We start from the raw sequence: 23847 nt of genomic DNA, 5'->3' as shown, positions 1-23847 counted from the left end.
ATCTCCTTCCAAATGAGATATCGCACATTCCAGTCACCCAGCTTTGGACTGTTTCTCCCTGTTCAACTACCTTTCTCCCCCCCCTGCAATACAACTACCTCTCCTCAGATCTTCACCTCCTACAGCCTCCAGATTAAGAAGTCTCTGTATCCTAAAGCAGCATTTCTGAACATCTATCTGTGAGTAAATTATCTGTGATTTATTCAATAAAAGAGACTTCATAAAAATAATAGAGACTTCAGGTGATTTGATGTGCCAGGGTTATACTCCACGGCATTGAGGCCTCATGTAACAAGCCCTCAATGGCCGTGACAGTAAAAAACCAGAGTTAAAACTAAATAGCTATTGGAGAAAGCTCAAGCAGGATATACCTTTGAAATAGCCATCAGCAATGTGTTTAAAGAAATCAGTGATTCTGCTTGCACTGCCTATGTTGATTGAAATGCATTTAAGTGAACTTGCAGCTAAAGAAAGCAACATTGGACTTTAAAGTTTAAAAGCATTTATCAGAAGAACTTAGTTGTGAAAAAGCAGAAGATTGTGGAATTCTAAACTCAAAACAGAAAAATTGCCAGATGGGAAAAATTTTCCCCACCCAAAATCAGCCCAAAACCAGCCCGAAGTCAAACCCCGCCTCCAACATCATCGACCCCGCCTCCAACGTCATCGACTCCGCCTCCAACGTCATCAGCCCCGCCCCTGGTGTCACCTCTGATGTCATTAACCCCGCCCCTGATGACAACCCCGCCCCGGAAAAGCTTCTATTGGACCAAATTGGACCAATAGAAGCCCCAGAAAAGAGCCCAAACCAGCACAGCTGCAGCAAAAAAGAAGCCCAATTTCCCGCAGCCCGCAGCCTTCAAAAATTTCCCACATTCTCTCTTAAAAACCAGCCCAATTGGGTGGGAAAACCGCCCACCTGGCAACTAGCTGTGCTAGCCAGCCCTGACCGCATTCCTAAGGGTGATTGAGTTAAGTTCCTTTCTATTGTGTTTCTAAGTATTCTTCCTCGCTGGAGAGCAGCCCCCCCCCTCCCCTCTGGGTCATCAGGGATCAAAGACAGCCAGAGAGAAATCAGAAGGAGAAACTATTTTTGTATTGAGAAACCTATGAACATTTAACCTTTAGCAAGCATAAGATGTTTAAGAGATAGAAGGAATTAAACCGGCTGTGGCAGATCTATTAGAAACTTTGAAGCAAGACATCAAAGTGAGCCAAAGAATGTGCAGCTAGTTCTTTGTTTGAATATCGCACCTCTGTAATCACTGAAGACACTTGGAAGGCCCCCTCCCCTCTCCCTCCAGCCTCAGAAATCTGAGCCCTGAAGGTCTTTGGGCAAGAGGGTGGGAAGCAATCAGTTGCTGGGCTACTGCTTGAAGCAAGGACCCTGACTCAGAGCTACTCCCTCCAGTCCCCCTCCCTCCTCCTTTGCCCAGTAACCTAACAGTGAAACCTGATCCAGTTGATTTCAGCACCTTGAGAAGCAAACTGCTCCCTGACCCAGCACAGAGAGAGAAGCCACCACAGCTAGCAGGTCCCAGCACAGCCCTCTCCAGCCCAAGAGCTGACCCCTCAATAAAGACAGATAAGCAAACCAGTACATGATGGCAGAATTTAACGCCTTACAGACTGTACCAGATGAAGCGTCCTCTGTACCAGACACACAAGAGCGGCCAGGGGCCAACGCAGATATGATAGACACCCTCTCCCTCCAGTCCCAGCAAGGGCTCAAGGGTAGAAGAACTCGCAAGTTAACCCAAAAGGGTCTGGAAGGGTATCAAGCGAAACAGGAAAGCTATACCGGGAAACTGAACAGACTCTGGAAAGAAGTGGAAGAAAGTATACGTAGCGCTGCAAAGCAGGGGCAGACAATGACGCCTGTCTGGTGTCGATGAAGACCATCTATGTACGCTATCAGCAAAAGGCAGAAGAGTATTGCCAGTTCTTAGAGGAGACAAACACGGAGCAGAGTCTTTCAGAAAAGGAACTCCAAGAGGCTACGGATCGGAAGCAGTACACAGAAGTATCCAAGGCCGAAGAGATAACAACAAACGCAACTGTAGGTCCACAAGACAGTATCTCCGTGTGTTCTCACTCTTCCAAACATTCGTCCAAAAGCTCAAGATCCTCCAGGTCATGTACAACAAATCGCTCCAACCGTTCTGTAGATCCACAAGACAACATCTCCGTGCGTTCTCACTCTTCCAAACATTCGTCCAAAAGCTCAAGATCATCCAGGTCACGTACAACAAATCACTCCAACCATTCGAAGACCAGCGAGGCAATCTTCCAAGCGAGGGCCTTGGCAGAGATGGCCAAGGCTCAACACCATGTCATTGAACAAGAAACCGCCCTGAAGTTAAAATGAGTTGCGCTGGAGGCTGAGGAAGCACACAGAAAGGCCGAGGGTGCTCGTAAAAGAGCTGAGCTAGACATCATGATAGAAGCACTCCAGCAAAACAGAGAATTGGTTGGACTGGAGGCGAAGGCTAACGCCCTTGAAGATGCTGTGGGATGGCATGATAAGGTCAAACGACTTAACCACCTCGCATCTGAAGATCCTGCTCTAAGAACCGAAACTTATGTGATGATGCACACCCCACCGCCTGCCAGAACGGTGGAACGGTCTGATCCAGATGAGCCCTCGAACACTGAGGTACAGTACGCCATGGGAATCAAGACTCATCGTACCAGCTTACACGTCCATACAAGCTTTGATACACCGCCACTGACTCGTGCCCTGGGAGCGGCCGATGAAATGGATGCCCCACCCCAGCCACGGGTTCCAGTGCTACATGGCAGCTAGAGGCAAGGAGAGTCTGGGTCACCATCCCTCGGAAGAGCACCAGCTACACGCACTTCATACAAACAAGAAACGGCAGGGTGGCCATATTCTGCACCTATTCCCACTGAGACCGAGGCCAGCCAGCCCGCAATGGTTACAACTGACCAGACCAAAACCTCAACTAGAGACGAACTAGTGAGATACCTAGTACGCAAGGATCTGGGGGGCTCAGGGCTTACCCAGTTCGACGGCCGTCCTGAGCGGTACAGAGCATGGAAATCAGACTTCAAGGACGCCATCGCGGACATGAGGCTCACACCCAAGCAAGAGATGAACATGATGTTACATTGACTGGGAAGGGGAACAGCCGCACGTGTGGAGGAGTTGAAGCATTCGTACTTGAATGACCTGTCTGAGGGGTTAAAAGAGATGTGGGGAAGACTTGAGGAGTATTACGGCAGCCCAGAAGCCATAGAAAATTCATTGTTCAATAGGCTGGACAGATTCCCAGCGGTATCCGGCAAAGACAACCACAAGCTGCAAGAGTTGGGAAACCTCCTTCACGAGCTGGAAGCAGTCAAGGCCGAGAACAGCTTTCCAAACCTCAGTCAACTAGACACACCTCGAGGCACCAAGGGCATCCTGGGAAAGTTACCATACGACATAAGGGAGAAGTGGTCAGTAGTTGGCACACATTACAAGGAAGAGAATCAAGGGAAATATCCCCCTTTCAACATTTTCGCAAAGTTCATAACAGACATAGCCAAAAGGAGAAACGATGCATGGTTCATGGTCGAGCCATTTGAATCAAGCCAATCCCTGGAAGGGAAAACAGCTAAACTATGCCGGAAACCCATATCTGTGCACAAGACAGGAGTGTCACCCACAACGTCTACACTGTCTGACCCCTCCCTCACCACAGACAACGTAGAGGATCCCAAAGAACAGTGCCCTATACACGGGATGCCTCATCCGCTCAGAAAGTGTCGAGAGTTCTTAAGGAAACCGTGGGAGGAACGTAGAGAACTGCTCACAAAGTACAGACTTTGCTACAGGTGCTGGGCTTCTTCAGACCATATCGCCAAGGATTGCAGAGCAACTAGCAAGTATACAGAACGCGGCAGTGGCCAGCAAACCAATACCTCACGCCCGGGTGATGCCGAACTGCATCCCAACCCCGAAGTGAATCACGGCGAGGAGACAGGAGAGGAAGGGGCACCGGCACTCTAAGCCATGCCGAAGTGCACGAGAGTATGTGGTAAAGGTCGTGAAGGGAGATCCTGCACCCAGATATGCCTGGCCAAAGTGTATCCTGAAGGACGGCCGGAGAAGGCAGTCAAAATGTACGTTATCATAGATGAGCAAAGCAACTGATCTCTTGCAAGGTCGGAGTTTTACGACCTGTTTGGAATCCAGCAAGGCTACTCCTCATATAGCATTAAAACATGCGCATGAGTCATACAAGTGTCGGGGAGAGTAGCAAGCGGCTATACGATAGAAGCAATAGACGGAAGCACCAAGTCAAAATTACCTGCACTAATGGAATGTGACTAGATACCAGATGACAAAGATGAGATTTCTACACCAGAGGTCACTTGGAATCACCCTCATCTGAGGTCTATAGCCAACCAACTCACACCCTTGGATCCAGACGCTGAGATCCTACTCTTGCTGGGCCGCGACGCACCAGAACTCCTGGACATCCATGAATCACGCAGAGGCCCACGGGGTGCTCCTACGCACACTGCCTCGATTTGAGATGGACAATAGTAAGCGGCATCTGCCTCAACCAGACAATGAGACCAAACATCCGTGCGCTCTCCACCAGTATCTTAGAAGGCGGACGCGTCATGCTATTTGAATCATGCGCCAAGCACCTGACAACCAAAGAGGTTCCCGATCACAAAGAATGTAACGTTGTCTCACTCCATAAAACCAGCTCCGCAGCAGATTTAGGAGAACATCTGGGGAGCTCAGTGTTCCAGACCACTAAAGACGATGACAGACTCGCACTCTCTATAGAAGATAAAGAGTTCCTGAATATTATGAGCAAAGGCCTCAAGAAAGACGAGTCAAACGGTTGGGTAGCACCCCTCCCATTCCGTAAGCCCAGGGCCTGACTCCCAAACAACAGGAATTACGCCCTCTCCCGACTCGCCTCGTTACAAAAAACCTTGAAGAGGAAACCAGAGATGAGACAACAGTTCACAGCTTTCATGCAAAACATGCTCACCAACGGCCACGCGGAGCTTGCCCCACCATTGAAAGATAACGAAGAATGCTGGTACCTACCTATCTTTGGGGTATACCACCCACAGAAGCCACAACAAATCCGAATTGTGTTCGACTCTAGCGCCCAGTTCCAAGGGACCTCACTGAACAGTGTGCTGCTCACTGGGCCCGACCTAACCAACAGCCTATTGGGAATCTTAATCCGCTTCAGAAAAGAACCCATTGCCATGATGGCTGAAATTCAGCAAATGTTCTACTGCTTCACCGTCCACAAAGACCACAGGAATTACTTAAGGTTCCTGTGGTTCCATGACAATGACGTCAGAGGAGACGTGGTTGAATACAGAATGCGAGTACACATTTTTGGGAACAGCCCATCACCAGCAGTAGCCGCCTACGGGCTCAGACAGACAGCACGTGAAGGAGAGAAGGAACACGGCGTTGACGCCAGGCAGTTCGTGGAGAGAGACTTCTACGTGGACGACGGGTTGAAGTCCTTACCCACTGAGACAGAAGCCATTGATCTGCTAAAAAGGACACAGATGATGCTAGCGGGAGCTAATCTGAGGCTCCACAAAATCGCATCCAACAGCGCCAATGTGATGAGAGCGTTCTCTCCAGCAGACCACGCTATGAACTTGAAGAATCTGGACCTAGGAGTGGACACCCCTTCTCTACAATGCAGCCTTGGCTTAAGCTGGGACCTGAAAACAGACACCTTTACCTTCCGGGTCTGCACTCAAGAGAAGCTGTACAACCGACGAGGCATCTTGTCTACGGTAAATAGCCTGTATGACCCACTAGGTTTCGTAGCACCAGTCACTATCCAGGGGAGGTCACTGCTTCGCGAACTCTCCTCAAGCCCAAATGAATGGGATGCCCCATTACCGCCAAGAAAAAGGCAAGAGTGGGACACATGGAGAAACTCCCTAAAGACACTTGAAGAACTCCATATCCCACGGACATATGTCCCAGTGTCTCTCATGAACGCTCACCACAAGGAGGTTTGCATCTTCTCTGATGCCTCGGAGAAAGCCATAGCCGCAGTGGCGTACCTGAAGACCATAGATGCTTGCGATACCGTCCGTATGGGATTCATCTTCGGCAAAGCAAAGCTGGCCCCGCAATGTGGGCAGACCGTGCCACGCTTAGAGCTATGCGGAGCAGTTCTAGCAGTAGAAATAGCCGAACTGGTTGTAAGCAAGATGGATACCCACGTAGACTCAGTCAAGTTCTACACAGACAGCAAGGTCGTACTCGACTACATATACAACCAGAACAGAAGATTCCGTGTATACGTGAGTAACAGAGTAGAACACATCCGAAAATCTACCAGACCAGACCAATGGCATTATGTGTCAACTGACCACAACCCAGCAGACCATGCCACGAGAGCTGTTCCAGCAACGCACCTGATGCGAACGACTTGGCTAACAGGGCCGAAATTTCTCACGCAACCAAAAAGCGCCACTACAACTACCACAAACTCCTTCGAACTGGTGAACCCAGAAGATGATGTTGAAGTCCATTCGATAGTCAAGGCCCTCGCCACGAGTATCGCACCCGATGATATCCTGGGAACGCACTGCTTTAACCGATTCTCACGGTGGGTGACGCTGAGAAGAGCCATAGCCCACCTTATCCACATCACGCGTTCTTTCCAGCAGAGTCCCGATAGAAGAACGGGCAAGTGTCATCACTGGCATCTCTGCACCAAGCCCTTGGCTACAGAAGAACTTGTCTGGGCAGAGAAGGTAGTCTTGCGTTGGGTACAACGAGAAACATACGCTGCAGAGTACATGTGCATCAGCAAAGGGAAGACTATCCCAAAGGACAACCCCCTCTGGAAACTAGATCCCTTCAAGGACGAGGACAGATTGCTGAGGGTAGGCGGCCGCCTCATCCACGCCAAGATAGACAAGAGCGAAAAGAACCCTTTGATCACCCCAGGACGGCATCCGGTATCCACCCTGCTCATGCGCCACTACCAAGAGCAGATCAAGCACCAAGGTCGACACTTCACCGAAGGAGCAATCAGGGCCGCAGGAGTGTGGATCGTCGGAGCGAAGCAATGCATCACTGCAACCATCCACAGATGCGTCAAGTGCCGTAAGCTGCGAGGCAAACATCAAGACCAAAGAATGGCAGACCTGCCATCTGAAAGGCTGAGCACTGACCCACCGTTCACCTATGTGGGGCTGGATATTTTTGGACCATGGCCAGTTATCTTGAGACAGACCAGAGGAGGAAGTGCGAGCAGCAAACGATGAGCCGTTTTGTTCACGTGCATGAGCATACACGCTGTCCACATTGAAGTTGTAGAATCGATGGACACTTCGAGCTTCATAAACGCTCTCAGAAGGTTCCTCTCAATCCGCGGCCCAGCCAAGCAGATTCGCTCTGATTGTGGATCTAACTTCATAAGCGCTTGCAAAGAGCTGAAAATACACTCAGAGAAGATCAACGCATCAGCTATCGAAAAATACCTGAACGACCACCGCTGCACGTGGATATTCAACCCCCCCCCCCATGCTTCACATATGGGAGGAGTCTGGGAGCGCATGATTGGGATTGCTCGCTGCATTCTCGACTCTATGCTATCAGAAGCAGGGGCTAATCGCCTCACCCATGAGGTGCTGACCACACTTCTGGCAGAAGTGTCTGCTATCATCAATGCGAGACCTCTGATCCCAGTGTCCTCAGATCCAGAGTCGCCCTTGATCTTGACCCCAGCCATGCTTCTAACCTATGCAGACGACAATGGAGACAAGTCCAGAGTCTAGCTAACACCTTCTGGAGCCACTGGAGACGAGAGTACCTCCCAACCCTACAGATCCGCAGCAAATGGCAGACCAGCAAGATCAACATCCACGAAGGCGATACTGTCTTACTCAAAGACAACCAGGCCCAACGTAACGAGTGGCCCTTGGCAGTAGTCACCAAAGCCATCCCTAGCAAAGATGGAAACATCAGAAAGGTCGAGGTCAGAACTGTGAAACAAGGAACGACAAAGAACTTCTGCAGACCCATCGCTGAAGTCGTGCTCCTCGTACCGCATGAAGATGTGCGAGCACTGTGATCTGCTTCCTCCTGTGAAGACCAGAGACTCAGAGGCTCTCTCTCTCTTTTGTGTTGTTTAGTGTTGTTGTTGTTGTCTGTCTCTCCTTTCAGCTCCTGTGCCGACCGTGCTCGTTTGAGAATCCTGAACTCCGTCTGAGTATCCTGGATCCTGTTCCTGACAAACTTGTTCAAGTATTCTGAATCCTGCACCTGCCAAGCCAAGTCTGACCCAGCATCTGGTTCCAGCCAAGCCAAGCTTGTTAGTCCAGTCCTGCTTGGGAGGTTCGCCTCTTGCTGCCGTTCAACGACAATAGGCCAAGGACTCATGTTGTTCCAGAGTTTGTGACTGTTTGTTTAAAGCTTGGTATCGCGACAGCTGGTGGACAGCCTGAATGTCAATAATGGACCTTGCATGCAATTAATTTGATAAATTGTGATAATGATGATGATATCTACTGATATCAGGCGAGGAGTGTTCTGTCTCCCGACAGCCTTGCACGAATTCATAACGTAATCCTAAAATGTGTATAATGCCTTTACTGTTATTCTCATTTCTAAGGACTTTCACTGCTGCAGTCTCTCATTACAAAGATACATGAACAAGGCACTGTGGGTAATGTAGTTCACAGGCAGTGCAACCACACTTGCTTGGTTGTGTAACAATTGCTACCACCTGGTTGTGAGGCTGCCCAGACCTCCTTTCTCTCTCTGCCAAGCTTGGCTCTTTTGTCTTCCTGCTATCATTTCCTGTTCAGTCTTGCTATATCTCTCCTGAGAGGTCAGCCAGGTATGACCTTTCCCTCCTATCTCTAGGACCACCCCTTGCTATCCGATGGCAGGCTCTGTCCCCATTGGTCTCTATCTGCTCCTCCCTGTGTGAAGCCCCACCACTTCTTTGTCCTTTCAGCCACGAGGGGCTTCTTTCACCATTCTAGCCAGGGACATGGAGCTAACACCATCTTGCTCCAGACAGCTCTGTCCTCCTGAGAATTCCCTGTAAAGAACCTGGTTTTTTACCCTGAGAATATCTCCTTCCAAATGAGGTATCGCACATTCCAGTCACCCAGCTTTGGACTGTTTCTACCTGTTCAACTACCTTTCTCCCCCCTGCAATACAATTATCTCTACTCAGATCTTCAGCTCCTACAGCCTCCAGATTAAGAAGTCTCTGCATCCTAAAGCAGCATTTCTGAACATCTATCTGTGAGTAAATTATCTGTGATTTATTCAATAAAAGAGACTTCATAAAAATAATAGAGACTTCAGGTGATTTGATGTGCCAGGGTTATACTCCACGGCATTGAGGCCTCATGTAACAAGCCCTCAATGGCCGTGACAGTATCTAAACCCCCACGACCCATTTAGCTGCATGAAAAACAGTGAGATGAGAAGGTTCAAAGAACACATACTTTAACTAAACATTTGCAAGGATAACACAAATAAAAACTGTGCCAATCTGGTTTAAGAAGTAGGAACTGGCGACGTTGCTTCTAAGTGTCTCTTGATACATCTGGAAAAAATCTGGATTTTAAAGCCCATGAAAGTCTTATCTTCATTTTTTAAAAACATTTTCATCAACCAGTTTTTATCTGGTGCTAAAGCTACACTAGCCAACAAAGTTGAAGCCACTGCTGCTTCAATATTCGAAGACTCATAAAACAGCTGGACTATTCTGATCCAAATTCTCCTGACCCTCTGCAGGGTTAGATGGAAGATAGTAGACACCAAAAATTTCTTTAACATATCTTCTAAGCATTTCCCTAGGAGTAACAGAAAAACCCTAGGGAAATTTAGAAACGCAAATTATTGCCTTTAAGATTGTTCTCAAATGCTTCAGCTTTCCTTCTCAATCCAACTATTATGGTAGTTTGAATCTTCTGAATATTGTTCAGATCTTTTTCTTGCTTATCTACCCATTCAGTCAGTTTTTTGACTTCAGAGTCAAAAGTATCCAGGACTGTACATCTTGCTCTGATTTTTGAACCTGGGAGCACAAAGTCTTACCCAGGTTTAGTAGTAGAGCCCACAAACTATCAAAAGATACCTCAGATGACTTCTCAAGAAGAAAAGAGGGACATTGTGAAGAAGGTACCAGCTGTACAAATGAGGAAACCACTTCCCATTCACTCTCTCCAGGAACTGGCTCTCCCACAGCAGAAGATGGATCCGTAGCAACAAGTTGGGAACCCATAAACACTGGCATTCCCTGATCCAACACTGGATGACTGAGAGGGGCATTTTCGAAAGAAACATCTAGGTGTGAATTTGGACGTTTTACAAAGACGTCCAAATTCCGAGGCGGGGAGAAGGTCATTTTCGAAAAAGATGGACATCCATCTTTTGTGTTCAAAAATACCATGGGCGTTCTTGGATTTGGACGTTTTGCGATTTGGACATCTTTGATTTCCGGCTATTTTCGAAAACAAAAACATCCAAGTCTAAAATGTCCAATTTCAAGTCATTTGGACGTAGGAGGAGTCAGCATTTTTAGTAGATTGGTCCCCCTGACATGCCAGGACAGCAATCGGGCACCCTAGGGGGCACTGCAGTGGACTTCATAAAATGCTCCCAGGTACACAGCTCCCTTACCTTGTGTGCTGAGCCCCCCAAACCCCACTACCCCTAACTGTACACCACTACCATGGCCCTTACAGGTGAAGGACCATGGCCCTTACAGGTGAAGGGGGCACCTATATGTGGGTACAGTGGGTTTCTGGTAGGTTTTGGAGGGCTCGCTGTTTCCTCCACAAGTGTAACAGGTAGGGGGGTATGGGTCTGGGTCTACCTGTCTGAAGTGCACTGCACCTACTACTAAACTACTCCAGAGACCTGCATGTGCTGTAATGGACCTGAGTATGACATCTGAGGCTGGCAAGTAATGTTCTTCATCACAGTTTTGGGGGTTGGGAGGGGGTTAGTGACCACTGGGGAAGTAAGGAGAAGTCATCCCTGATTCCCTCCAGTGGTCATCTGGTCATTTCGGGCACCTTTTTGTGCCTTATACATAATAAAAACAGGTCTAGCTGAAAACGTCCAAGTTTTAGTCCTGGACGTCTTTGCTTTGTTCCATTATGGCTCAAAGATGTCCAAGTCTTAGGAACACCCAAGTCCCACCTTAAATACGCCTCCAATACGCCCCCTTGAGATTTGGACGCCCTTCCGACAGACTTCGGAGAAAGACGTCCAAAATCAGGTTTCGATTATACTGATTTGGATGCCTCTGTGAGATGGACGTCCAAATGCCGATTTATGTCACTTTTTGGACGTCCATCTCTTTCAAAAATGAGCCTGTGAGTGCCTCACACCGTTCTAACTCCACAGCACTTCCTGGCTATGAAGTTAAAGATGCAATCAGCTACAAATTAGTGCTCTGTGGCTGCAGGAAAAGACCTTTATGGTTGGGGCTCTGCATGACATGAAGCCCTAAGGATGCCCCAGGGTCTCCACTTACCACAGGCATAGCTGGGATGATATCCCGGGTCTCTGTACAAGAAAGTCCATAATGCCAACTATCTGCGGAGCTGGTCACTGAAAGGCCCCGGCAGCTGGTCAATCCCTTTTCTTTGGCATTACACAGAGGAAAAATGGCACCAAGAGAGAGCAGAAACTTAACCCACGTCAAGTGCATGGCACCATCTTGGATCATGAGAATCTTTTTATTAAACTAACCTAACACTTGAAAGCTTGTCAAAGATGCATGATCCTGTCTTCATCAGGTCAGTGAAGACCCAATGCAGTTATACTGCGTTTGAACTCATCAAAGTGCTAAATTGAAGAAGGATGTATTATATCAGTAAAATGTGTTAGAAGTGTTTAAGACAAGAATAAATGTTTGGTTGGGACAAGAGGGCTGCTAGGAAGGATGCTATGAGAGGAACTCTTAGCTATGAATCATTTACAGTGCCTGTTGCATCAGGTGAATCTGCTGTCTGGCTGTGGAAGGAGCCCAACTTGGATGACAAAGTTTTGTTGATCCCTTCCAGACCAGTTGCACCCCCTCCTCCCAGGAGGTTGCAGGAGATGCCTACCCAGTCGATGGAGGGACCTGGGAGAATCACCAGGTTGTCTGGGGCAATGAGCCAGCTAATCCTGAAAGTGATTTTAGCTAAGCTGGCAGCATTGAGAGAAATAACACTGCCAGCGGGATGGGTTCCGTTGACAGAATGTCATGGCAGTGAGAGTGCAGAACAGCAGGCAGATCCTGTTTTAGTGGGCCTTCAAGCTGTGAAAGAAATGACTGTATTGATTCCCCTCAAGGCACTCGAGTGGGGAGGGGTTGTGGGCTCAGGACTGGTCTAGGGAAATACTTTTTCACGGAAAAGGTAGTGGACGTGTGGCATCACCTCCCGGTGGAGGTGGTGGAGATGAGGACTACTACTTATCATTTCTATAGCGCTACTAGACGTGTGCAGTGTTGTACACTTGAACATGAGGACTGTGTCTGAATTTAAGAAAGCATGGAACAGTCATGTGGGATCTCTTAGGGAAAGGAGGAAATAGTGGCTGCTGTGGATGGGCAGGCTGGATGGGCCACTTGGCTTTTATCTGCCATCATGTTTCTATGTTTCTCTGTTTCTGTATCTAATCTGAAGAATAATGAGGGACATCACAAGCAGATTAAGAAAGGGGAATGAGGTGTTAGGACTCAGTGGAATGAGGCATTAGGACCAACTACTAATTGGTTGATTGCCAAATAATTTTGCTCCTGACGAGTGCAAATAGTCTGCATGTCATAAGGAATGGGCTGAGTCAGTGCTGGTTTTATGCCTGCTGCATTGATGGACTTGTAGCTCCTGCCTTTATTCAGTTGTTTGTTTGTTTATTTATTTAGCTTGGCTCAGTAGTTTCTAACTCAATATAACCAGCCTCTGTTGGGTTATGACATTGTAAGCCTTCATTTATAATTACTTAGGCTCCCCCCCCCCCCCCCCGCACCTTTTCCACATACACCCCAACGTACCTAATCAATTTGCCATAATTTTAGCTAATAATTTCGCCTCATAGCTGATTAATGACATGGGCCTATATATGATTCTACCTTGGTAGGATCCCTATTAGGCTTATGAAACGCTAGAATCTGAGCCATTTTTAAACTATCAGGAAGCTCCCCGTGCCGCTGCCGCACTATCTCATTAAAGACTGCTGTCAATGGGGTGAGAATATCAGCCTTCAACACTTTGTAGAATTCTGTACGAAATCCATCAAGACCTGGAGCCTTTCGAAATTTTCCTTGAGAAGTTGTCAACGCCACTTCATCTTCCGATATTGGGGCACTCAACTTGTCATAGTCCCACAACATGACTCTAGGAATGTCAACAGCAGCTAAATAGGAGGCCTTGTCTAAACCCAGATCCTCAGGAGCCACATATAAATCAGCATAATAATCCCGAAAAGCTTGTAAAATCTCAAAGTCACGGTGGAGAAGCTGTCCCAAAGCTGAATGTGTGGAAGTCACCCTATGAAGATCCCCCTTCGTGGTTTAACCAGGCGAGAGGTGGTAGTTATAATAGTGTATAGATTTTTTGCTGCATTGATGTAAGAGTTCATTAAGCACAGTTTTGGAGGTCAGTAATCAAGCTTTATGAGACGGCATTGGAGAAGAACCGTATAACTGATGTCCTTTGCGAACCTGAGCCTCCAACTGTTTTATCCTGCATCCATCTTTGGCATGAATAATAAATAATTATCTCTCCCCTGTAGGGGTATTTTCCTACTATCTCACCTTTGCTGGTCGGAGGCCTATTTAAGCCTGAACCATCTTTTGCTGAGGTACTATGGACTCTACAACCTGTAGCCTGAATACAACAGAAATCAGCTTTCTATAAAGGAAAATTAATTTTTTGCACAGCTGTGCTGCTGACTTCATCAAGGACATATGTCTATGTGAACTGGGACATCCTGGGGGCATGCGGAGGAGTGAATTTCTCAAGAACAGTGTCTCTGGTAACAACTGTGAACAATGGAGGGGAGCTTGCTACAATCAGGCTTGTGACTCTAGCTGGATGCTCACAAGCTCTCTTTGTCATAAGCGTGGGTTATCTCCTGGATAGAAATACATGGTTGGTGATTGGTCCATGTGTCACCTGACCGAGAGCAAGGACCAAGAATGCTGGGCAGGAGAGGGAGCAGAAGTTTAGAGAAAGAAGAGGAGAGAATTTGCCTGGTATATGGTTCTCTCTTTCAGAGATCTTTTAGCCTGAACACCAGGGAACTGAATTCCTTGTTGCGGCTCTGTGGATTCTCCAAAGACTGTGTAACCGGTGAACAGAGCAAGGACCTTGGACTTTATTCTTGAATAGGGATAGACTCACAGGTATTCTTCTGGAGTCTAAAAGGAGGAATCTGATATAATACAATTCAGGAACATAAGAATATAAAAGTAGCCATACTGGTTCAGACCAATGGTCCTTCTAGCCCAGTATCCTGTTTTCCAAACAGTGGCCAAGCCAGGTCACCTGGCAGAAACCCAATTATTAGCAACATTCCATGCTACCAATCCTGGGGCAAGCAGCTGCCTCCCCATGTTTGTTTCAATAGCAAAGTATAGACTTTTTGTCCAGGAACTTGTCCAAAACTTTTTAAAACACAGAATAACCACATCCTCCGGCAAAGAGTTCTAGAGCTTAACTATTCATTGAGTTAAAAAGTATTTCCTCCTATTTGTTTTAAAAGTATTTCCATGTCACTTCCTTGAGTGTCTCCTAGTCTTTCTACTTTTGGAACAAGTAAAAAATCGATTTACTTCTACTCATTCTACACCACTCAGGATTTTGTAGACCTCAATCATATCTCCCCTCATCCATCTCTTTTCCAAGCTGAAAAGCTCTACCTCTTTAGCCTTTCTTCATATGAAAGGAGTTTCACCCCCTTTATCATTTTGTTCACTCTTCATTAAACCTTTTCTAATTCTGCTATATCTTTTTTGAGATACGGCTACCAGAACTGAACACAATACTCAAGATACAGTCGCACCATGGAGTGATACAGGAACATTATAGTATTTTCAGTCTTATTCACCATCCCTTTCCTAATAATTCCTAGCATCCTGTTTGCTTTTTTGGCTGCTGCTGCACACTGAGCAGAAGATTTCAGCGTAATCTACAACAACATCTAGATCTTTTTCTTGAGTGCTGACTCCCAAGGTGGAACAAGTCTACTCTTCACCCAAGCAGAATAAAACTCCATGTCCCTTGGCAAAATTCTGAAAAGCATGGTCTATCAAGATCAAAAGGAGCATTTTTGAAAGGGACGTCCATGTTTTGATATGGATGTTCTTGTAAAATATCCCAATCCAGGGACGAGGAAACCTGTATTTTTGAAACAAGATGGACGTCCATTCGTTTCGATACCGTCAGGGACGTCCAAATCCTTAAATTTGGTCGTCCCTAGATTTGGTCATGCCTAGACTTGGTCGTTTCTGATTTTTGGCGATAATCGAAACCAAGGATGTCCATCTCAGAAACGACCAAATGCAAGTCATTCGGTCGTGGGAGGAGTCAGCATTTGTAGTGCACTGGTTCCCCCTGACATGCCAGGACACCAACCGGGCACCCTAGGGGGCACTGCAGTGGACTTCATAAATTGCTGCCAGGTACATAGCTCCCTTACCTTGTGTGCTGAGCCCCCCAACCCCCCCCCCCCCCAAAACCCACTACCCACAACTGTACACCACTACCATAGCCCTTATACGGGTGAAGGGGGGCACCTAGATGTGGGTACAGTGGGTTTCTGGTGGGTTTTGGAGGGCTCGCTGTTTCCTCCACAAACGTAACAGGTAGGGGGGGATGGGGCTGGGTCCGCCTGTCTGAAGTGCACCGCACCCACTAAAACTGCTCCAGGGACCTGCATACTGCTGTCACAGACCTGAATATGACATCTGAGGCTGGCATAGAGGCTGGCAATCAATATTTTGAAAGATATTTTTTGAGGGTGGGAGGGGATTAGTAGAACAGAGAGCATCAGTTCCATTAGAAAGGCCCAGCTTCATCCATTGCGATCTACAAAGAGAAAGCTTGAGCTTCCATTGGTGTAGCATAAACTTTGGTATTGCCCTTGTATGTCACTCTCAGCTTTGTTGGGTACACAAGGGCAAATTTAATTTGTTTTTTTTATAAAGCATTGTGCAGACTGCGGCAAAGGTCTTGCATAAGGCCTGCACCTGCATCGAAAAAGCTCGAAAGCATAAGATCTTGATATTCTCATAGCGAAGGGGGATTCCCGCTCTTACGCTTGCATTATTAATTGTTTATGTGCAAAGTTTAAGATGTGGAAGATCACTGGGTGCTGTCTGCCTGAGTCAGACTGTCGGGCTCCTAGTCTGTGTGTGCGTTCCACTCTAAAAGTGAGTGAGTCTGCCAAATTCAATGTTTTAGGAAGCCAAGATTCCAACAAGAGTACCAGGTCTTTATCCCCGATCAATCTCAAATTATTTCTCCTGGATCGGTTCTCCAGATCATCTACTTTTTGTTCCAATTCCTCCACTCTTTCTAGCAGAGCCTGTTGCAGCTGAGATGCTTGCTGGGCTTGATCCTCCAGCGCTGCACTATCCAGTCTTTCATGTGCTTCTTCCGTTCTGTCATATAAATTTTTAATTTTTTTGTCAAGTACAGCAGCTTCCACCACTGCAGTGATCTCTGCCGTGAGCTCTGCTGTCCAAGCAGAGCACACAGTTGGGCTCTGCAGAGACTGTAGTGTTGCCATCTTGGAATCCCCACGTGTTGCTAGTCACAGTATTTTCTGAGCGATTTAGAAGCCATCAGTAGCATGGGATGAGGCCAAAAATATATCAGTGATACTAGATAAAGCTCTAGGCAGGCCAAATAGGCGGGGTGAGCATTTGGTGAGTAGATGCTGATATTTTAGCAGATTAAAGAGAGGCGCGGAAGACCTCTGCTTTTCAGCTGCTACTTCTTCCCATCGCGTCATGTCCAGCCTCTACATGGAAATACTTTAAAACAAATAAGAGAAAATATTTTTTCTTTCAATGAATAGCTAAGCTCTGGAACTCATTGCTAGAGGATGTGGTAACAGTGATTAGCATCTCTGGGTTTAAAAAAAGGTTTGGACAAGATCCTGGGGGAAAAGTCCATAGTCTGCTATTGAGATAGACATGAGGAAGCCACCGCTTACCCTGGGATTGGTAGCAAGGAAAATTGCTACTATTTGCGTTTCTGTCAGGTACCTGTGACCTAGATAGGCCACTGTTGGAAACAGGATACTGGACTAGGTAGACCATTGTCTACCTCCCTGTTTCTGACAACCTAAAAATTCTTGGAGTTACCATCGTCCGAAACCTCAAGCTAGAAACCCAATCGAAAAATACAACAAGGAAAATGTTCCAATCAATGTGGAAACTCAAACGAATTAAACCTTCTTCCCGAGGGCAATATTCCGCAACTTGGTACAATCAATGGTACTAAGTCACCTAGACTATTATTTATTTTTATTATATTTGTAGCCCGCACTTTCCCACTCATGGCAGGCTCAATGTGGCTTACAGGGGGCAATGGAGGGTTAAGTGACTTGCCCAGAGTCACAAGGATCTGCCTGTGCCTGAAGGGGGAATTGAACTCAGTTCCTCAGGACCAAAGTCCACCACCCTAACCACTAGGCCACTCCTCCACTGTAATGCAATCTACACGGAATGTAAAGAACAAATCATAAAGAAACTCCAAACCGCTCAAAACACGGCAGCCAGACTGATTTTTGGAATTACAAAATATGAAAGCGCCAAACCCCTAAGTGAAAAACTACATTGGCTCCCGATCAAAGAAAGGATTGCCTTCAAAATCTGTACTCTAGTGCATAAAATCATCTATGGTGAGACCCCGGGATACATGACAGACCTCACTGACCTTCCAGCCAGAAACACTACAAGATCAACACGCACATACCTAAACCTACACCGCCCAAGCTGCAAAAGAATTAAATACAAATCAACCTATGCATCCAGCTTCTCCTTTATAAGCACACAACTATGGAACGCACTACCAAACACCTTGAAAACAATGCACGACCTAGCAAACTTTTGGAAATCACTAAAAACTATCATTCTAAAAGGCATACCCTGATGACCCAACTTAAATGCCTCGATCCCACAACACAATGAAACTAAGACTCGAACTGATCGCAACTCAACCCTTCCTCCTTATTCCCTGATGTGTCTATCCTACATGAACCTTCTACATTGTCATTCTGTATCTGTTATACCAGAACTGGTGATCGCCATCATGGTTATTATGTAAGCCACATTGAGCCTGCAAATAGGTGGGAAAATGTGGGATACAAATGCAATAAATAAATAAATTGGTCTGACCCAGTATGGTTATTCGTATGTTATTGTTGAGAAGTCCTTGTTAAAATGGTTGTTTCAGTTGTCAGCCTATGCTTGCTGCTCTTGGGTCTGGAGGGTAATAATCCCCTGTGGGTTTCGCAGACAGCTGCCAACTGCAAGCTCTGACAATCCCCGGTGGGCCTTATTGTTCACGTTCACACAATTAAACTTTAGTTTTCGGTTTCAGTTTCGGCTATGGCTGCAGTTTCAAGGGGTAGCTGGTACATCTATTTAAAAAGAAAGAGGGTCTCTGGCTATATTTAAGGCAGTACACCTGGAGGAAGAAAAAGGGGCAAGCAGACACCAGAATCTGTAAAGCTGCTGCCCTTATATCAAGAGAAACAGTAGAAGGACAAACAAAATCAAGCCTTCAGTAACACATCTGAAAAGCCATAGAACCCTGAAGTTGAGTTCCAGAGAGGGAGGGCCCAACAGCAAGGACTCTATAAAGGCTCAGAGACCCTAGCATACTTATTAATAGAGACTGACAGAAATGTTTCCCTCTAGGAAAAAGGCCCAGAGAAGGTATAGCTGTTGACCCTAACAACGTAATTCTCTCAAAAAAGATTATTTCTATGTTAACCACCTTGAGAATACAAGTGTTGCCACTGTTGTAGTTACTTATGCCTGGAGAGATTCATTTATTATAAATAGTTGCTTTAAAGCATTTGTCTTAGTTGCCTGAATATCCAAGTTAACATATATTTTGGCCTGGACTGACTTATTGACAGAGAAGAGTGTGTTCATTGCATGGATTAAAGTACCAGCTGGCCTCTCAACCTTTTGCTGGTCTTGACTCTGACCTCAGAAACCAGTCTTGAATTAATTAACAGTAACACACCTTAATATTCACTGGACAAACAAGGGGTTACATCCATATGCATGGTTTCACACACAACCACACAGACCTTTTGTTTTTCTCATTTCCTCCACCAGGAACTGGGCTTCCTCTTGGATCCGCTCTTCAATGCTTCTCTTCCCCATCCCAAAATTCCTCATGGATGTAAGGGCAAATCGTCGAAGTTGTTTCCATCGTTCTCCATTAGTTGGTATAATCCCTGAAAAAGACAAAGACAAGACTGAAAAGACCAGTGGTGGTCGAGAGTTCAAGTCACATAGATATTTCAGTAGAACCTCTGTAAATGTAGATAGCATGAAAGATGTATCATTTCTCTCCGGTTTTTCAAACTAACAAGTGTATGCAAATTTGCTGACTTTAGAGGCTGACCAAATTTCAGTTTTGGTTATGGTGCCAAAACTGGTCCAAAATCCTTTTTCTGCCCAGTTTCGGTTTTGACCAAAAGCCTATGGTCATGGTTTTGGTTTCGGACAAAACAGGCCATGTGTTTTTGGTAAAAGCCAAAAATATGTGCTTTATCCTGTTTGTCTTCCTCCCCTCCTCTCTGAACAGGAGTTGCTTTTCCCCCCTGCCCACCTGTATGTGCTCCCCTTGGGCCTATTTTACAATCCCTGGTGGTCTAGGGGTATAGTTAGGACAGGAGTGATCCCCAGTCACTCCTGTCCATGCTGACTGTGCTCTCAAAATGGCTGTCATTACCTCTAGCGGCAATCTCATGAGACTACCATAATAGATCACAGCAACTATTTTGAGAGTAGAGCTGACATGGACAAGATTAACTGGAGATCACTCCTGCCCTGACTATACCACAAGGAATAGTAAGGTAGTCGAAGGGTGAGCTCTTTAGGAATTAGCCTCTGTGTGGAGATATGACCTCAGCTGTCACTCCAAATGTGGTGCAAAGTCAGCCATTGAAAAAGCACTGTGAGTTTCAGCTTTTATTAGCTAAGGTCCATGTATGTGGAGGTTATTTTGCTTGGAGGCAAAATATGGTCTTTCATTTTAAATTATATATATTCTGGCTTGGATATGATTTGGGTGGTTCTAAAGAATTTCTAGGCTCTGTTGAGTAGTTCTGAGAGAAGTGGGCATCTCTGTTAGTAAGTGACATTATTTTATTCTGAGCTTGGTAACTTAAAGATTAGGGGTTAAAAGAGGAACTGTAGGATATTGATAAACACAGAAATAAATAAAAAAATAGCAAACTTTATTAGTCTCCATACCCTTTTCCCCATAGCTTTAAAACTGAAGTTTCTGCCACAGCTTAAAGATTAGGTTTGAAAGAGGAATTGTATGATATTGATAAACACAGTTAGAATTAAAAAAAAAAAAAAAAGCAAGCAAACTTTATTAGCTAGTCTCCTTACCCTTTTCCCCTTAGTTTTAAAACTTGAAGTTTCTGCCACAGCATTAACAGATAGTCTCAAGAAGGCACAGAAGGGCCCAGTTCAGTCCTCATTCCCACCCACCTTCCCCAACTCCCACCCACCCCTAGCTCAACTCTTCATTTATAGTCAATTATTCTAATTAAGACACCAAGAGAGAAATTTTCATTAGAGTTTGAATTACATTTAATTAGTTTCTAAGAAGCAAACCCTAAATAAATTACAAAAGTCAAAAGGATCATTACATTCATCTGTTATCCCTAGTACCTTAAGAAGTTTTAATTAAACAACTCTACAATACTAAGATGCGGTCAATACTCCAGCAGTGAGAGGGGTGCTGTCCAGTCTTTTGCATTGAGTGTCACATATATGATTATCTCCCAGTTGGAGAGATATCATATGTGTGTGCTCGATGCAAAGAGCTCCTAGCTCTCAGAGAACGAGTCCATTCTCTTGAGGCTAGAGTAGCAGACTTGGATGAGCTGAGGGAGACAGAGAGGTACATAGAAGAGGCCTACAGGGACGTTGTAGAGAAGTCCCACCTCCAATCTGGCAGCCCCTATGCTGCCTAGGAGGAGGGAGGCCTTCTAAAAGGACAGCATCACCCTGGTGAGGCTGGAAGTAATCCTGTAAGGACCAGCATACCAGGGAATGCAATATCCTCTCACACTGAGGATGTGTGTAATTGAAGGATTTTAAAGATTGCTTTTCAACTCTGAGTGACCAACAGTACACTCTCTCATTAAAGTGATAATTCTGTTTTTGTGAAAATGATTTGGAATGTGGAAGAAAATACACAGCTCTAATTAATTTGGTATGTGAAGAGGGAGGTGGAGCATGTTTTGAGTTCAGGCTGGCCACCTGGATGGAGAAAGGTGACTACATTCCCACATGCTCAAGCATAATTTGTATGGCTTGTTTACCTAAACATTATATTCATCTATCCCTAGTACCTTAAGAAGTTTTAATTAAACAACTCTACAATAGTCCAGCATTTCTCAAGCATTCTATAATTTTCCTTAGCTTTGAACATGAGTTCTAAGCCTAATAAAAAGGGGAATTTTTGCTAGTGAAATGGGGAGCTTGTCTGTGAGTAACATACATACTGTGCAGAGAACTATATTTCCTGGTCAAGAGACTCCTGGCTTTTGCTGTGAACAGCCCCCCCCCCCCCCCCCTCAGCTGATGATAAGAGCCTGGCTGGTGGACATAAAGATCGCCTGGTCACTTGCCTGCCTGGTGCAAAGATGGCAGACCTCACACATCACCTAGATAGGATTTTAGATAGTGCTGGGGAGGAGCCGGCTGTCTTGGTACATGTGGGTACCCATGACATAGGAAATTGTGGGAGAGAGGTTCTAGAAGCCAAATTTAGGCTCTTAGGTAGAAAGCTCAAATACAGAACCTCTAGGGTAGCATTTTCTGAAGTGCTACCAGTTCCACGTGCAGGGCCCAAGAGACAGGCAGAGCACCGGAGTCTCAATGCATGGATGAGACGATGGTGCAGGGAGAAGGGTTTTAGATCTGTTAGGAACTGGGCAGCAATCTGGGGAAGGGGGAGCCTATTCCAAAAGGATGGGTGCCACCTTAACCAGGGTACGACCAGGCTGCTGGCATTGGCATTTAAAAAAGAGATAGAGCAGCTTGTTTAAAAGTGACAGCTTTTGAGTGACTGTCAGCCTTCCCCCAGTCTCTAGTTTAAAAGCGCATGGTTCAGAATAAGGTATCTTATAAAGATATCACCAAAAATGGGAAGATAGGGTATCCTGATAGTGAGGTTGCAAAAGAGACTGTAGTAGATCAGGTGTCCTTAAATAAAAATAAAAATCAGACAAAAGATAGCAAATTAATACTGTCAAGTATTGAGCATGATGTAAATAGGAACAACAAACATAATTTGAAATGTCTATATGCGAATGCCAGAAGCATAAGAAATAAGATGGGAGAGTTAGAATATATCGCACTAAATGAAAAATTAGATATAATAGGCATCTCTGAGACCTGGTGGAAGGAGGATAACCAGTAGGACATTGTCATACAGGGGTACAAATTATATCGTAGTGATAGGGTGGATCGAATTAGTGGAGGGGTAGCATTGTATGTTAAGGAGGGCCTTGAATCAAATAGATTGAAAATTCTGCAGGAAACAAAACACATCTTGGAATCCCTATGGATTGTGTAAGGGGTAAAAGAATAGTGATAGGAGTGTACTACGGTCCGCCTGGCCAGGATCAACAGACGGATGCAGAAAACATTATCAGAAATTAGGGAGGCTAACAAGCTGGACAACACAATAATAATGGGTGATTTCAATTACCCTGATATTGACTGGGTAAATGTAACATCAGGGCATGTAGGGAGATAAAATTCCTTGACAAAATCAAGGACTGCTTTATGGAGCAGCTGATACAGGAGCCAACAAGTGAAGGAAAAATTCTAGCCCTTGTCCTTAGTGGAGAGCATGATCTGGTGCGGGATGTAATGGTGATGGTGCCACTTGATAACAGTGATCATAATATGATTAGATTTCATATTAGCTTTGGAGTAAGTATAAACAGGAAATCCAATACGTTAGCGTTTAACTTTCAAAAAAGAGACTATGATAAAATGAGAAGAATGGTGAGAAATAAAATTAGAGGAGCGGCTACGAGTGTCAAAAATTTACATCAGTCATGGATGCTGTTTAAAAATACCATCCTGGAAGCCCAGGCCAAATATATTCCGTGTATTAAAAAAAGGAGGGAGGAAGACCAAACGACAGCTGGCATGGTTAAAAAGTGAGGTGAAGGAAGAAGAAAATCCTTCAGAAAACGGAAGAAGGAACTGACTGAAAATAATAACAAGCAGCATAAGAAATGTCAAGTCAAATGCAAAGCACTGATAAGGAAGGCAAAGAGGGGCTTTGAAAAAAAAGATTGCGTTGGAGGCAAAAACACGTAGTAAAATTTTTTTAGGTATATTAAAAGCAAGAAGCCGGCAAAAGAATCGGTTGGACCGCTAGATGACCAAGGAGTAAAAGGGACAACCAGGGAAGACAAAGCCATGGCAGAGAGATTAAATGAATTCTTTGCTTCGGTCTTCACTGTGGAAGACCGAAGCAAACCTAGAGGATGTAATGGGACAATTTGACAAATTGAAGAGCAGCAAATCTCCTGGACCGGATGCTATTCATCCCCGAGTACTGATGGAATTG

At 45.6% G+C, this 23847-nt stretch overlaps 1 protein-coding gene across 1 annotated transcript in view; it reads right to left on the bottom strand.

Moving 5' to 3' along the window:
- Positions 1–23847, bottom strand: part of LOC115480164 (cytochrome P450 2G1-like) — a 136383-nt gene that overhangs the window by 74236 nt on the left and 38300 nt on the right. The window contains exon 3 of the mRNA XM_030218649.1: positions 19319–19468. Within this exon, the coding sequence (XP_030074509.1) occupies positions 19319–19468 (150 nt within the window). The remainder of the gene's footprint in view (positions 1–19318; positions 19469–23847) is intronic.

This window comes from Microcaecilia unicolor, chromosome 11, assembly GCF_901765095.1.
Source record: "Microcaecilia unicolor chromosome 11, aMicUni1.1, whole genome shotgun sequence".
NCBI lineage: Eukaryota > Metazoa > Chordata > Amphibia > Gymnophiona > Siphonopidae > Microcaecilia > Microcaecilia unicolor.
The sequence above is the reverse complement of the archived record's forward strand: the minus strand, read 5'-3'. Positions and strand labels throughout refer to the sequence as shown.